This window comes from Nothoprocta perdicaria, unplaced genomic scaffold (genome assembly GCF_003342845.1).
Source record: "Nothoprocta perdicaria isolate Ctin4 unplaced genomic scaffold, notPer1 scaffold_393, whole genome shotgun sequence".
Taxonomy (NCBI): Eukaryota; Metazoa; Chordata; class Aves; order Tinamiformes; family Tinamidae; genus Nothoprocta; species Nothoprocta perdicaria.
Genome location: NW_020455636.1, coordinates 322,377 through 335,401, shown reverse-complemented (window position 1 = coordinate 335,401; position 13,025 = coordinate 322,377). Strand labels below are relative to the sequence as shown.

The 13,025-nt window shown below is 57.9% G+C and overlaps 2 protein-coding genes across 2 annotated transcripts; both read left to right on the top strand.

Annotated features, from left to right (window-relative positions):
* The first annotated feature begins 4,420 nt into the window (after positions 1-4,420).
* On the top strand, positions 4,421-5,910 carry LOC112952185 (avidin-like). Its single transcript, XM_026045002.1, has 4 exons — positions 4,421-4,518; positions 4,611-4,821; positions 5,374-5,494; positions 5,786-5,910. Exons 1-4 carry the CDS (start codon positions 4,447-4,449, stop codon positions 5,826-5,828), a joined length of 447 nt encoding a protein of 148 aa, XP_025900787.1. The 5' UTR covers positions 4,421-4,446; the 3' UTR covers positions 5,829-5,910.
* Positions 5,911-11,052: 5,142 nt separating this feature from the next.
* On the top strand, positions 11,053-12,563 carry LOC112952172 (avidin-related protein 7-like). Its single transcript, XM_026044983.1, has 4 exons — positions 11,053-11,150; positions 11,243-11,444; positions 12,046-12,166; positions 12,515-12,563. The coding sequence occupies exons 1-4, from the start codon at positions 11,079-11,081 to the stop codon at positions 12,561-12,563; spliced, it is 444 nt and encodes a 147-aa protein (XP_025900768.1). The 5' UTR covers positions 11,053-11,078.
* The last annotated feature ends 462 nt before the right edge of the window (positions 12,564-13,025 follow it).

Here is a 13,025-nt window from a genome sequence, read left to right as displayed (position 1 = left end):
TGGGTGTTCGCAGGGCTGTGGTGCGAGCCTTGGCTCTGGGTGTCCGGCCTGTGCTCCCTGCTGCTGCCCTGCTCCCCTTCCCCTTTCTCTGCAGCGCGGGGGAAGGCCCTTTGCTTGTTACCCCTGGGGCAGGTCCCTGAGCTTTGATAGCGCGGGACAACGCAGGGGTGGGATGGAGCCCTGCTGCCCCCTTCTCTGAGGGGCTGCTGTGGGTCTTGGCTTTGAGCATCAGCTTAAGCGTGACCCTGAGCGTGGCCTATCTGCTCTTGGGCTGTCTGCCCTTCCCTGGGCAGTGCAAGCCCCAGCCTGAGCCGTGTAAATGGGGAACTGCCTGGCCAGCTGCTGGGCAAGGGGGAAGTGTGGCCAGATGGGCTGGGAGACCTGGGTGACCTGGCAGGGCCACTAAAAAGAGCAAAAAGGGGCCACTAAAAGAGCGACGGGGCTGGAGGTAGGACAGCAGCTACGTGGTCTTTTCCCAGGCGCTGGCCTGGCCTCCATCCATTGCCGTGTGCCACCTCCCTCTGCCCGTTTCTGCCTCTCCCAGCACCTTGGTCACGGGTGCTGCTTGCTGTGTGGCTGCCCGTTAATGTTTAAGCCTCCCTGCTGTGGCCTCTGTGCCCACGTGGGGACAGCGGAGCTTCCCAGGAACTGCCCTGGCCTGCAGCCTCGCACTGTGGGTCCTGCAGGGCGCTCCAGGCTGCCCACCGGTGCCCGGTTCCCTCAGCCGGGCTCGGGAGCTGCTCCGGTGCCGGCTCAGCCCTCACCTGGTCACAGGGATGAGGCCCGTCAGGGCGCTCAGCGCCGTGTGGGTCTGCCCCATGGATGCAGGGATGCGGGGCTGGCACAGACCCAGCGTGCCAATGAATGGCCCTTTCTTCCCCTGCGCTCTCCCGGAGAGCGCTCCGGCATCCGTGTGGGCTGAGGAATAATGTTATCCGGGCAGGTCTCGGCGGGCACGGCCCACGCCGCCAGCCCCTGCTGCACCTTCTGGCTCCGGGACACAAGGGCCGAGTGCCGGGGAAGGCTCCCCAGGTTCCCGTCCCCGCGGGCAGGGATGCGGGGCACCCGCCGAGCCCGGGCGCATGGTGGGACCATGGGTGCCCCAGGGCTTGGGCCAGGCTCGAGGGGCTCTGGCAGGGAGGGCAGCGCAGGGGGGTTTCCCAGCACCCAGACCGAATTTCTGCAGTTACGCGATTGCTGGGCACCACCAGGTTTTGGGCTGCAGTGGGCTGAGTTTGCCGTGTTTCCACTACCCTCGAGATGGAAGTGTGGTCTGCCTCGCTCCCGCAACTCTTTCCATTAGCTATGCACCAAAGCTTGAGTTTTCCTGGAATTTCCAGCCCTGTTCTCCCCGCCAGTGGTTTGCAATGTCCCTGCGAGCTCCAAAACAGCCCATGGATGTCCATGTGCTCTGCCATGGGGCACCAAGAGGCCGGCACCAGGGGTACTGGGAGGATGGCACCGGGACGATGGCACCAGGGGCACCCGCACGGGTGGTCCCGCAGCGTGGCCGGCAGCAACAAGCCGGGCAGAGGCACCCACGGGCCCAGCCAGCGCAAAGCGAGGGCGGAGGAGCCGAGCGGGTGCCGGTTTCCCTCTAACCAGATGCATCCGTTACCAAAGCTGACATGCCTCCCTCTCCGACGGGTCCCCATGTCCGAGCAGCAGCAGTTTTGCTCCTTTGTTTTATCCATTTTCCTGTGAGATGCTGTTTGCCTACCATCGGCAGTCACCAAAACAGAGTTGCGCGCCAATCCAGCAGGCAAAGAACAAACACGGTCGCCAAAACCGTGCCCTTATCGCAGCACTTTGTTCCACTACAGAGACCTGCTGGCCCAGGCCTTAACCCTTGAGCGCAGCTTGCACAGAACCCTTCCTGCAAGGGCTGGGAGCTCCAGCCTTGTTCCTCCATCGCTGCATCTTCCTTTTGACTTCATAACATGTATCAATTAAAATTGAGCAGTACAGCGTTAATTTTTGGAAATAGGTGCGTGGATACCTCTCCGTGTTGGAATGGCAACCAGTCTTTGTGAGACAAATAGCTCTTCTCTGACATCCCTACTGCCATTTTTTCAACATTAGCTCCATCCTCTCTTAGTTACAATGTCGGATTTTCCCCCAGTCGTTCCTCAAAGCCACACGCGCATGCGCTTAGAGCCCAGGTCTTTCTGCATTGAGTTTCTTCATCCTCCTCTGGCTTCATTGAGCTCCTTCATCCTGCTCCGGTTTCCAGCTTCGGGCTAGACGTTCACTTGCTCCATCCGCGCTCGCCGTGCGCTCGTGCAGGGCCGAGCTGCTCGGGGGTACGTTTGGAGGGTCACCAGGCACGCAGCACCAAGGAGCTGGCACGGCCACTGAGTGGTTTTGCTTCCCATCCCGCCAGCGGATACTGCGGGGACACTGCGCTCCTCCGCAGCCTGGGCTGGCCACGGGGGCAGAGAGCACCGGGACGGCTGTGTCGGGCTGTGAATGTCCCGAGTGCCACCCCGGAGTTGCTTGGGCCGCCCCGGGGTTTCTCCCGGTGCCCTCCTCGTTGCCGTCCTGGAGGGGTGCGCGCAGGGCACGCGCGGCAGCCGCCACGGCCGAGGTCAACGCGAGGGAAACCTCTCCTTGACGCAAGTCCCGGCAGCCGAGAAGGGGAAGGAGGCGGGCGGGAATTTCCTGTCGCGGCGAGCGGGGCCGCGCGGAACAGGGCTCCGGCAAGGGCTGCGAGCTGCTGCTGAGGGCACCCAGGGCGAGGAGCAGCGCAAGGGAGCGCGTTTAGCAGCCAGGAATGAGCTCGGAAATGAGGCTAAAAAGCAACCGAAAATCAAAAGGAGTTTCTAAGTTGTTGCAAGAGGTTCCCTCTCTCTGTTTTAAGGGAAAAAAAAACAGAGTATTCATTGATGAACAGATCGAAATGATCCCTCAGCATGATGGGGAGGGAGTCCCAACCCCATATTTTAGGAGAGCACTTAGAAAACTGCTAGTCAAGAGGTGGGAAAACCGGGTGTGAGCCGAGTGGCGTCAGACTCCCCGGCCAGCCACCGATGCAACACAAGGTCGAGTTTATAAATACCAACCTGCAGCTATTTAAAAACCCCACCGTAAACACGGCTTCCTGACGGCATCAGAACGCCCCGCGCCGGCTATTTGGGGAATGTTGGGGTTTGTTCCTTCTTGCAAAGAAACCTGCTCCCTGCCAGGAGAAGCCCCGGCTCCGTGGGGAGCGGAACACGGCCCGGTGCCGAGCCCGGTGCCAGCGAGCACACGGGGCGGCGAGCGGGAGCCGCAGAGCGGAGCGCGGGCGCACAGGGCCCGCGGGGGGCACCGGGGAGCCACGGGGGCCTCCTGGCCTCGTCCCGGAGCCGCTCCAGGCGCTTGGAGAGGCCCGGGCGCCCCGTGGAAGGGGTGGTGGCTGCGGGGCCCCTTCACCGGCGCCGGCTGGCGGTGGCCCAGGCCAGGGCGGCACCGCGCGCCATGGGAAGTGCCCATCCGGCCGCAGGAACGCGGCTCTCTGCAGAGCGGCCCCGTGGGGCCGTGGTGGGGGCGCAATGTGGGGACCCCGCGAGTGCCGGGTGGGAGGACGAGGACGGGGCTGGGGCCGGAGCAGAGCGGCTGCAGCCGGGAGCCCCGCGTGCTGCCGGAGCTGCCGGAGCTGCCGGAGCTGCAGGGCGCGCGGAGGAAGCTCTGCGGGAGACGTGGTGCATGGGGCCAGGTGCATGGGAAGGTATCCAGCGTGGAGGAGCGTGACGGGTGCCTTCTGTGGGGTAGGCTGGTGTAACGTCTGGCAGCACATGGGGTGTCCGGATAATGAGGGGTGCAGCCTCCTGCGGGCGGCAGCACGGAGGGGATCAGGAGAAGCTGCCGGGGATGGTGCCAGTGTGCAGCGGGAAGGGCTTCAGGGGAGCAGTCCTTGGAGAGGCTTCCCCCGACTCGGGGGTTAGTTCAGAGCTCCCATCACAGCCAGCTTCCTGCTGCACACAGCCTGTTCTTGCCCCATCCCTCTGCCAGGTGCTCACCCTGCTCCAGCCTGGTGATCCCAGCAGATCCCAGGATGCCACCTCTGGCCCTGGAGCTGTTCTGGCTGGGAATCAGGGTCTGCAATCTTAGCTAAGCAATCTTGGTCTAAGACCAATCTTGGTCTGTAGCGGAGCCACCACGAGACCGTGGCCGAGAGCGAGGTCACACGGAGCCGGCCCCGCAGTGCTGCCGGCCGCCGGGGCTCAGGGGCACGCGAGCCAGGAGGAGCCGTCTCGGAACAAGCTGCTGGGAATATCCGCATGCAATCGCCCTCTCGTATCGCCAGGAAACACAACTTTGGAAACACCCAGGTTATGCAATGCCTGGGCAGAGCTGGCACTGGGGGCCCGGCGGCAATAAAAAGCAGAGGGAGCCGACACCCGGAGAGCGCCCTGCGAGGAGCACGTCCCGCACACCAGCCGGCACCTCGCAGCTGCAGACACCATGCAGGTGGCCCCCATCCTCGTGGCGCTCGCCCTGGCGCTGGCCGTTCCCAGCTCCTCGGCTGAGCGGAAGGTAACGGCTCCGCGGGCTGGGCTGGCTCCGGGCACCCCGGCAGCGCCGCGGGGCTGGGTGCCGGGTGCCCCGTGCTGATTCTCTCCTTGCAGTGTATCCTGACTGGAAGCTGGATCAATGACCTGGGCTCCAATATGACCATCAATGCTGTGAACGGCAGAGGCGAGTTCAGCGGCACCTACCACACTGCCGTGACAGCCACCAACAACGAGATCAAGCGTTCCCCGCTGCAGGGCTCCCAGCACCGCAGGAACCAGCGCAACAGGGCCACCTTCGGTTTCACCGTCAACTGGAGCTTCTCAGGTGCTTCTCCCCCCGCAGCCTCCCTGCGGTGTCTCTGCCCTTCCCTGTGATGTCTCCTGTGGCCCCTTGCCCTTCCCGGAGATGTTCTTCATGGTGCCTTCCTTTCCACAGTGGTGCCATGTGATGTCCTCTCTCCTCCCTTGTCCTTCCCTATGACACCCCCGACAGTGCCCTGTCCTCCCCTTCAATATCACTGACAGTCCCCGGACCACCCTTGTGATGTCCCCATCGGTGCTGTCCCCTCTGCTGCAATGTCCCTGGTGGGACATCGGTGGTCCCTGCCCTCCCATGTGGTGTCCCCAGCTGTGCCCTGCACTTCACTGCGCTGTCCCTGTCAGTCTCCTGTCCCCCTGCCGACGGGAGCCGCTGGCCATGTGTCCTGATCTTACTCCATGCTCCAGATGCCCCCGAGGTCCCTAGGAATAGACACCTGTCTCCCAAGTCCCGGCATGCTGGAACACCTGGGACGGAGGGCGGGTTTCAGCCCGCGGGTTTCTCCTGTCCTGCCGGGTGTTCCCGCCTCTGCTCTGAGCTTCCTCCTCACCTCCGCAGACTCCATCACCGTCTTCACTGGCCAGTGCTTCGTGGACAAGGACGGCAAGGAGGTTCTGAAGACCATGTGGCTCCTGCGGCAGGATGTCGACAGCCTCGCCGATGACTGGAAAGCCACCAGGTGAGCGGCGGGCAGCGCGAGGAACACGGCCACGGTCCTGGGCACGGCGCCAGCGGGTAACGGGGCCAACATACCTTGTGCTTGGCTGCCTTTAATCCTGCCCAGCGGCAGAGCGGAGCGCGGTGGGGAGCAGCGCGCCGGGGAGGTGCCGCGCTCCGAGAGGACAGCACTCGCTCCGGGTGCTGCGGACACTGGGAGGGGACCCGGAGACGTGTTACCCTGCACAGCCCCCACGTCTCCAGGAACACGATTCCCTCCCTAAATCCCCTCTCCCTGTTCTGTGCCTCACAGAGTCGGCATCAATGTCTTCACCCGCCTGCCACGGAGGGAGTGATAGAGCCGGCGGCTGCGCTGTCTTCCCCCTTTTTCCCCCTCTGACCACCCGTACCGCCGTGGCTCCTGGTCGGGCTCGAGCAGTGCAGGATCCGCACCTTCCTCATCCCTCCTTCCCTGCTGTTGCCAATAAAGCTTTGCTGCAAGCGGCTGCTCGGCTCTCATCCTCTGTGCACTGTACAGTACAGCCAGCACTCCCTGGGGCTCCCAGTACAGCCCAGCGTGGGGGCACCCAACCCACAGCCTGGGCAAAGGGTGAATGTCCTGGAAGGGTCCGTGCGTCCAGGGGGGCTGCCAGGGCTCTTCCCTCTGCATCCCAAGTGGTCCTCCCTGCTCCAGAGGCTGTTTCCAGTCCCCGCGTGCTAGAAAGGAGCTATCCCGGGGTCCCAGCCTCGAGCCCCCAGAAGCTCTGCAGGGGCAGCCGCCCCGCACTGACCACGGGCGTCCAGCCCGGCCTGGCACCCGCTGCGGCCTCCCTGGCCCCGCAACGGGCAGGGGCGAGTGGAGGAGCTACAGCTCCCACCAGGGAGAAGCAAGGCTGGAGATGGGCGCCAGACACCGGCTTTTCCTCGCACCGGAGCATCCGTCACCTAAGCCGGAGTGCCTCCCTCTCCAGGGCTTCCTGACGGCATCAGGAGCACCAAAAGTCCTTAAACAGCAGGTCAGAGACTCCGGTGTAAGGCTGAGTTCCTTCACACCATCTGGCTAGCAGCAAAAAGGATGTAAGGACAATTTTGTAGTACTGAATTAAAGTGATGTAGAAATTCCCATGTAAACGTGGTGTGTTGTCAGAATTAAAATACTTAATTCCAAAGTATATTTTCCTTTTTTCTTTCTTTCTTTTTTTTTTTTAAGTAACATAGATCTCCTCCAATCAAAGTCAATTTGGTTGGACTACAACAGCCTCCAAATTGTGCAGAGTTGGATCTTAGATAGCTTGTGAAGCCAACCCAAACATTCACCTCCTCTGTAGCTGACTAAAAGATGCTGCTGCACTGCAGCAGCATCCCCACTTGTCATGCTCCCTGCTCCTTAGCCCGCAATAAGGGTGAAGTAAGGGATTTCCAGACCTTACCTTGCTCTTTGCAAAACCAGGAATTCCTTGGCTCCCATTTCTCACAGCGAGCTTCCTTTGCCCCACTCCTACTCACTCATCCACACTCTCATGACCAAACTGGACCCCTGCTGCTCTGGCAGTCGTCTGGAAGCTCACAGGCAGTCCTCACCCAAATTCCCTTTGCCGAGATCTCAAAGGTCTCTTCCCGTGGAGTTTGCAGCTGGAATTTGAGCATGGGCAGCTGTTCTTCCACATGGTGCCCGCTCACGGAGGAGCTGCATCTCAGCACCAGAGCTCCTGTAGAGCGTTTTGACTTCTGGACATCCTTTAAGGCTGCACAGCCACTGTCTGTCATTATCAGATTGGTGATGCATGCAGGGAGGAGCTGAGAGAGCGGCTTGTTTGGAGCATAGGTTGTGTTTTTTTATCTTTTTCTCCTCTATCAACCTCTTCAGCTACTGGCCTCGCTGCTCCGCAGGGCTCAGGCATACAAACAAGGCTCACAGGTTCACCCTCTGCTTACTCCCAGGATGTCAGGGACCAACAAAACAGAATCAGTCTTGCTACTCTTGATGCTCTTTTGCTTTCATATTACACCCTGCAAGCCTTTTCCAGCCTCACTCTCCTTGATATTGTATGTTCATGAGCTGACTGATGTGTTCTTGATCCTTCTGCAGTGTCTGCAACATTTGTTTGTGGCGTCCCTTCTTTTAATACTGGCATTGATCAGTGGGGAGGGTGGGATTTGTGCTTGGCTTGATACATGCTGATACACTGCTGTGACTAAGCCTTACAAAAACACATAATTGCAATGATTAGAGCTCCTATAACGACCAATTTTAGCAGTCCTCTTAACCATCCCCTCATCCCTCCTCCTCGGTGAGGCACCCATCCCTGCCAGTCAAATTCTTGCTCTGCTCTTACCCCGAGTCCTTCTTGCAGGCCTGCATGGAGCTTTGCAAAGCCAGGTTCAACTCTCCGATCCCAGTCCACCTAAAAGCAACAGCTTCCACTCACTCAGGCACAAATTTCTCCTTGAGAAGCTAACAGAAAATCAAGGGCAAGGCAGTTCTGTCCCACTGCCCACTTCACCAAAGACTGAATTCCCCAATGCAGTGCCTGCAGAGCACCTAACACGAGTGGTCTGTTTGTTCCACTGGGGTTGCAATAGCGGTTAGGACCTCCTCACACTGCCCCGTATCTAACTGGGGTATGAAGCATTGAGCAAATTGATGGAATTGGGTTAGTGTTTGAACGTTGTGTTACCATGATGCCTAGGTGTGCCAAGACCGAGCTCAGGTAGATAGTGAAGCCTGCCCAAAGGACCTGCCTCTTCGTGACAGACACCATTTAGATTTTACACAGTGTGACACCAGGAACCATAGGTGCCTCCAAAACACACATTTTATCAAAGGGCATGGTTCTACACAACTCACTTTCATCTGCAACAATGTTCCTTCAAGACCTAAGATTACACCTTGGGGTCTGAGAGACTGAGGAACTGGAAGGCGCATCTGGATTACAGCAGGGTTCCTCTGGCTCAGAACAGAGGTTGCTTGGGCCGTGTTCTCTACATGTTGCTGCCTTCTTGCAGTGAGATAAAGGTGTTCAAGGGGGCAATTCTTTGCAACATACAGCACTCCCGGTGACTAATAAGACCCTTGGCATCAGGACTGGAGAACGCTCTTCTCTGCAGTGCTTTCACATTCATCCACTCAGCTGGTTGCAAGGGGTGGCACAGCGCAGCAGTGGGTTCTGAGAGAGTGTCATGCACCCCCGCGTATAGAAACCCAAAACTTTTGAGTAGATCTCTACCATAATCTAACAGTTGATCATCTTCTAATACCAGATTTCTTGGTTCAGTTGGAGGCGCAGGCAGCAGTCACATAGGCCTTCCCATAAGGATTTAATACAGTGATAGTCTGCGCTTTTGGTCTGCCCTATTTCAAATATGCTTCAGTGAGATGGGACCTCTACCCACTTGAGCTTAGTTTCAGCACGAGTTTCTGCAGTGCAGGTTTTCAAGCCTACGTTCTTCCATTCCACACTCCCCCTTGGTTGAGGATGAGGGGCACAGCGCAATTACTGATCAACATGCAAAGCTTTGCATACATCACAAATGATTAGTCCCATAAAATGAGTGCCTCAGCCACGATCAATGGCCAAAGGTCATCCAAACCAGAACATAAATTCTTTCAGCAGCTTCTTCACTATTGTAGTAGTTTCATCTCATTTAGAAAGGTAAACGCCAACTAGAGACTAGCCCGCTGGAGAACGTGTCAATTATTACCAGAGCATATTCCTGATTACAAGACCCGTCAACAAATCGGACAGGATTCATTAAAGGAACATCTTTAAGATGCAGCCACCTTTAAGATGCAGCCAGGGAGAGGAAAATAAGTCAGCTAAAAGGTTACGGTTACAGTCCTGACGTTCACCATTAGATGCAATAGGTAAAAGAGAGGCAGAATTAAGAGCAGAATGTCATCTCAGAGGGCATTTAGGAAAAAAAAAAAAGAATTTTCCCTCACAATAAGAAGGCAGGAAATGAATGCAGAATTGAGACCAAAAAGGGCTGGCCAAGAGTGACACGTTCACCCTTGCTGACTGAGAGCCGCTGCTGCAACTGAGGTAGATAGGCAGGAGGCAAACCAGCAGTCACAAATTCAAGCATGGAGCAGCATCTAGCCTGGATCTGGAATAGTTTGAAGAGATTGTGGCACCATGGAGCTGGCCCAGAAAATTCCTTTACTTACATACCTGCAGGATTTGAGGGAACGGCCACATGTATATACATTGTGTGTCGGAGTCTCCTTGGCGTACTGGGATTTCCTTCTGGTTTCCATTTCCACTCATGCCAGGAGACAAAGCAAAGTCAGAAGGGACCTGAATATCAGCCTACGGTTGCTGAGGTGAGTATCCAGCCCTACAACAAAACCAGAGAACAAAAGGGAAAGATATAAGACACAGAAGGGGTCCTCCTGGTCTGATGTCTCACCTGAGCCCGTTGTGTTGGCCAAGGCTGGGGTCTTTAGAAACAGAAGGCAATGACCTCCCAGCTGGAGCCAGACCCAGGGGAAGGGAGGAAGTAGCTGGCAGTTGAGGATAAAAGCCTCACTACACACCCTTGCATTCAACTTATGCCAGTCATCACCAGTGTGGCTTGTGCTCATGCTCCTTTTGGCAGCCTGCCTATGGTTTCAGAGTTGTCCTCGAGCCAATCCATTCACTCCATGTTCGCACCATATTTTTCAAGGGAAGCATCCCACTACTTCCAGAGCACCATAGCTCCTGATTTTTCTAGTACCTCCCTTAGGCAGATCATTTTATTTGTATCAAAGGTCCCTCCCCTGGGAAGGCTCCAGAAAGTCTGAAGAGAATAATTAGTATACTTATAATAAGCCAGTGTACCATTTGATGGAATAGAATTGATTTAGATTGCTGAGTAACCCTTTTTGTTTTGTTTTTAATAAATATTACAAGGTATGTATACCAAAGTTACCTGTGAGCTTTAAGTCTCTCTGGTCCCTGCTCTTTTGCCACGATAATGGCAAAGGATGTCTGGATCTTGCCCTTCTCTTGGTGGTTCCTATTATTAGCCCTTAATAATGGCAAAGCAAAGGATGTCCGGACCTTGCCCTCCTCTTAGTGGTCCCTACTCTTTAGCCCTTAATAATGCCAAAATAAGGGATATCTGGATCTTGCCCTCCTCTTAGTGGTCCCTACTCTTTAGCCCGTAATAATGCCAAAATAAGGGATATCTGGATCTTGCCCTCCTCTTAGTGGTCCCTACTCTTTATCCCGTAATAATGCCAAAGTAAAGGATGTCCGGACCTTGCCCTCCTCTTAGTGGTTCCTATTATTTAGCCCTTAATAATGCCAAAGCAAAGGATGTCCGGACTTTATCCTCCTCTTAGTGGTGCCTTATCTTCAGTTGAGGTACCAGAATGCCAGGCTAGGTTGAGTCTAACATCATCCAGTGCCCACACAGTGTGTTTGGGTAATGAGGGGTGCAGCAGCCCGCGACCAGCAGCAGGTGGAGAGGACCAGGAGGTGGGAACACCCAGGTTATGCAATGCCTGGGCAGAGTTGGGGACCCGGCGGCAATAAAAAGCAGAGGGAGCCGACACCCAGAGAGCGCCCTGCGAGGAGCACGTCCCGCACACCAGCCGGCACCTCGCAGCTGCAGACACCATGCAGGTGGCCGCCGTCCTCGTGGCGCTCGCCCTGGCGCTGGCCGTTCCCAGCTCCTCGGCTGAGCGGAAGGTAACGGCTCCGCAGGCTGGGCTGGCTCCGGGCACCCCGGCAGCGCCGCGGGGCTGGGTGCCGGGTGCCCCGTGCTGATTCTCTCCTTGCAGTGTATCCTGACTGGAACCTGGGTCAACGACTTCGGCTCCAATATGACCATCAATGCAGTGAACGACAAAGGCGAATTCAGCGGCACCTACAACACCTCTGTGGCAGACAATCCAAACGATATCCGGGGATCTCCACTGCAGGGATTCCAGCACAGCCGTGAACAGCCCACCTTCGGTTTCACCGTCAAATGGAATTTCTCAGGTGCTTCTCCCTTTCTCAGCCTCGCTATGAAGCCCCCAAAAGCCCCTTGACCTTGTCTGCAATATCCCTGATGATCCTGTGCCCTCCCCTGAGATACAACTGTCACATCCCTGTGGTGTCCTCAGCGGTGCCTTGTCCTCCTTCAGGATGTCCTGATGATCCCTTGCTCTCTCCTCCCCTGTGATTTCCTATCACTCCAATAGAAGAGAGACATGGAACTGCTGGAGAGTCCAGTGTAGGGCTAGGAATATCACTAGGGAACTGGAACATCTCTTCTCTGAGGAAAAGCTCTCTCCAGAGGTCCCTTCCAAACTCTGCCAGTCTGTGATGGTCCCCGGCCGTGCCCTGTGATGTTTCTGACAGTGCTGTCACTTCCCCTGCAGTGTCCCAGCTGCTGCCCTGCCCTCTCCCGTGGTGTCCCTGACGCTCCTCCATCCCCAAGCCTGGCGCTGTTTCGGTGGTGGCACCTCCCAGTCCCCAAGTATGACTCATGTCTGGGGCAAACCCAATCTGGGAAGAGGAGAGGGCAGCGCGCTACCCTTGCCTTTCCTGGCCACCCTGTGGGGGACTTTCTGCCAACCCTTCTCCCCTTGTTCTGCAGAATCCACCTCTGTCTTTGTGGGCCAGTGCTTTGTGGACAAGCATGGACAGGAAACTTTGAAGACCGTGTGGCTAATGCGTTTGCGGGTCAACAACATCCACGACAACTGGCAGGCCACCAGGTGAGCCCCAGCAGCACAGGGAACACAGCCCCATGCGCCCAGTCCCGGGCACGGAGCCAGGCAACAACACGGGCAACATACCTTGTGCTTAGCAGCCTTTAATTCTGCCCGGCGGCAGAGCGAAGAGCGCGGTGGGGAGGCAGGGTACGGCCCTTGGTGCCAGCTGGGGGGTGCAATGCTGAAGGGGGGGATGCTGGCACCCGGCTCCTCGTGCTGCAGACATGGGGTGTGGGGGACCTGGAGATGTGTTACCCTACGCGGACCCCGCGACTCTCGGCGGGGTGCCAGACCAGCGAGGCCATGCTGTTTCCCTCTCTAAATCCCCTTCTCCCGCTCTGTGTCCTGCAGAGTCAATGTCAACACCTTCACCCGCAGTGTAGGACACTGTACGGAGTGATGGAACCGGGGGTCGCACTGCTGCTTCCTCCCACCGCTGCCACGTCTCCAGACTGCGCTTGCCCAGCACAGGACCCTCGACCCCATCACCTCCTCCCTTCCCAATAAAGCTTTGCTGCAAGTGACCGCTCTGCTCTTGTCCCTCCGCGCCCTCACCATGCCACCCGGGCTGCCCTCACCATCCCGGCCCTGGCTCAGCCCTGCTGCTGGGACCTCCGCGTGGCCCTTCTGGCCTCTCCAAGCCTGGCAGTGCAGCCAGGAGCGGCCGGCAGCTCCTCGACCGTGGGCAGGGCCGGCGTGCAGCCCCTGGCGAGGCCGGGGCAACCCAGCGGGGGCCCGTCCTTGGCAGCAGCCCCAGCAGGCGCCGCCGCCGCCCGCCCCGGCTCCCGCGCTATAAAGGGAGCCGCGGACCCGCGGCCCGAGCAAAGTGCGCGGCGCGCGCGGCCCCGGACCCTGCGACACG

Excerpts from the sequence above, each read along its gene's own strand:
- LOC112952172 (XM_026044983.1), top strand. The coding sequence starts at position 11,079 with ATGCAGGTGGCCGCCGTCCTCGTGGCGCTCGCCCTGGCGCTGGCCGTT. Across the intron at positions 11,151-11,242 it reads GCTCCTCGGCTGAGCGGAAG|TGTATCCTGACTGGAACCTG; the intron begins GTAACGGCTCCG and ends CTCTCCTTGCAG. Across the intron at positions 12,167-12,514 it reads GACAACTGGCAGGCCACCAG|AGTCAATGTCAACACCTTCA; the intron begins GTGAGCCCCAGC and ends TGTGTCCTGCAG.
- LOC112952185 (XM_026045002.1), top strand. The coding sequence starts at position 4,447 with ATGCAGGTGGCCCCCATCCTCGTGGCGCTCGCCCTGGCGCTGGCCGTT. Across the intron at positions 4,519-4,610 it reads GCTCCTCGGCTGAGCGGAAG|TGTATCCTGACTGGAAGCTG; the intron begins GTAACGGCTCCG and ends CTCTCCTTGCAG. Across the intron at positions 5,495-5,785 it reads GATGACTGGAAAGCCACCAG|AGTCGGCATCAATGTCTTCA; the intron begins GTGAGCGGCGGG and ends TGTGCCTCACAG.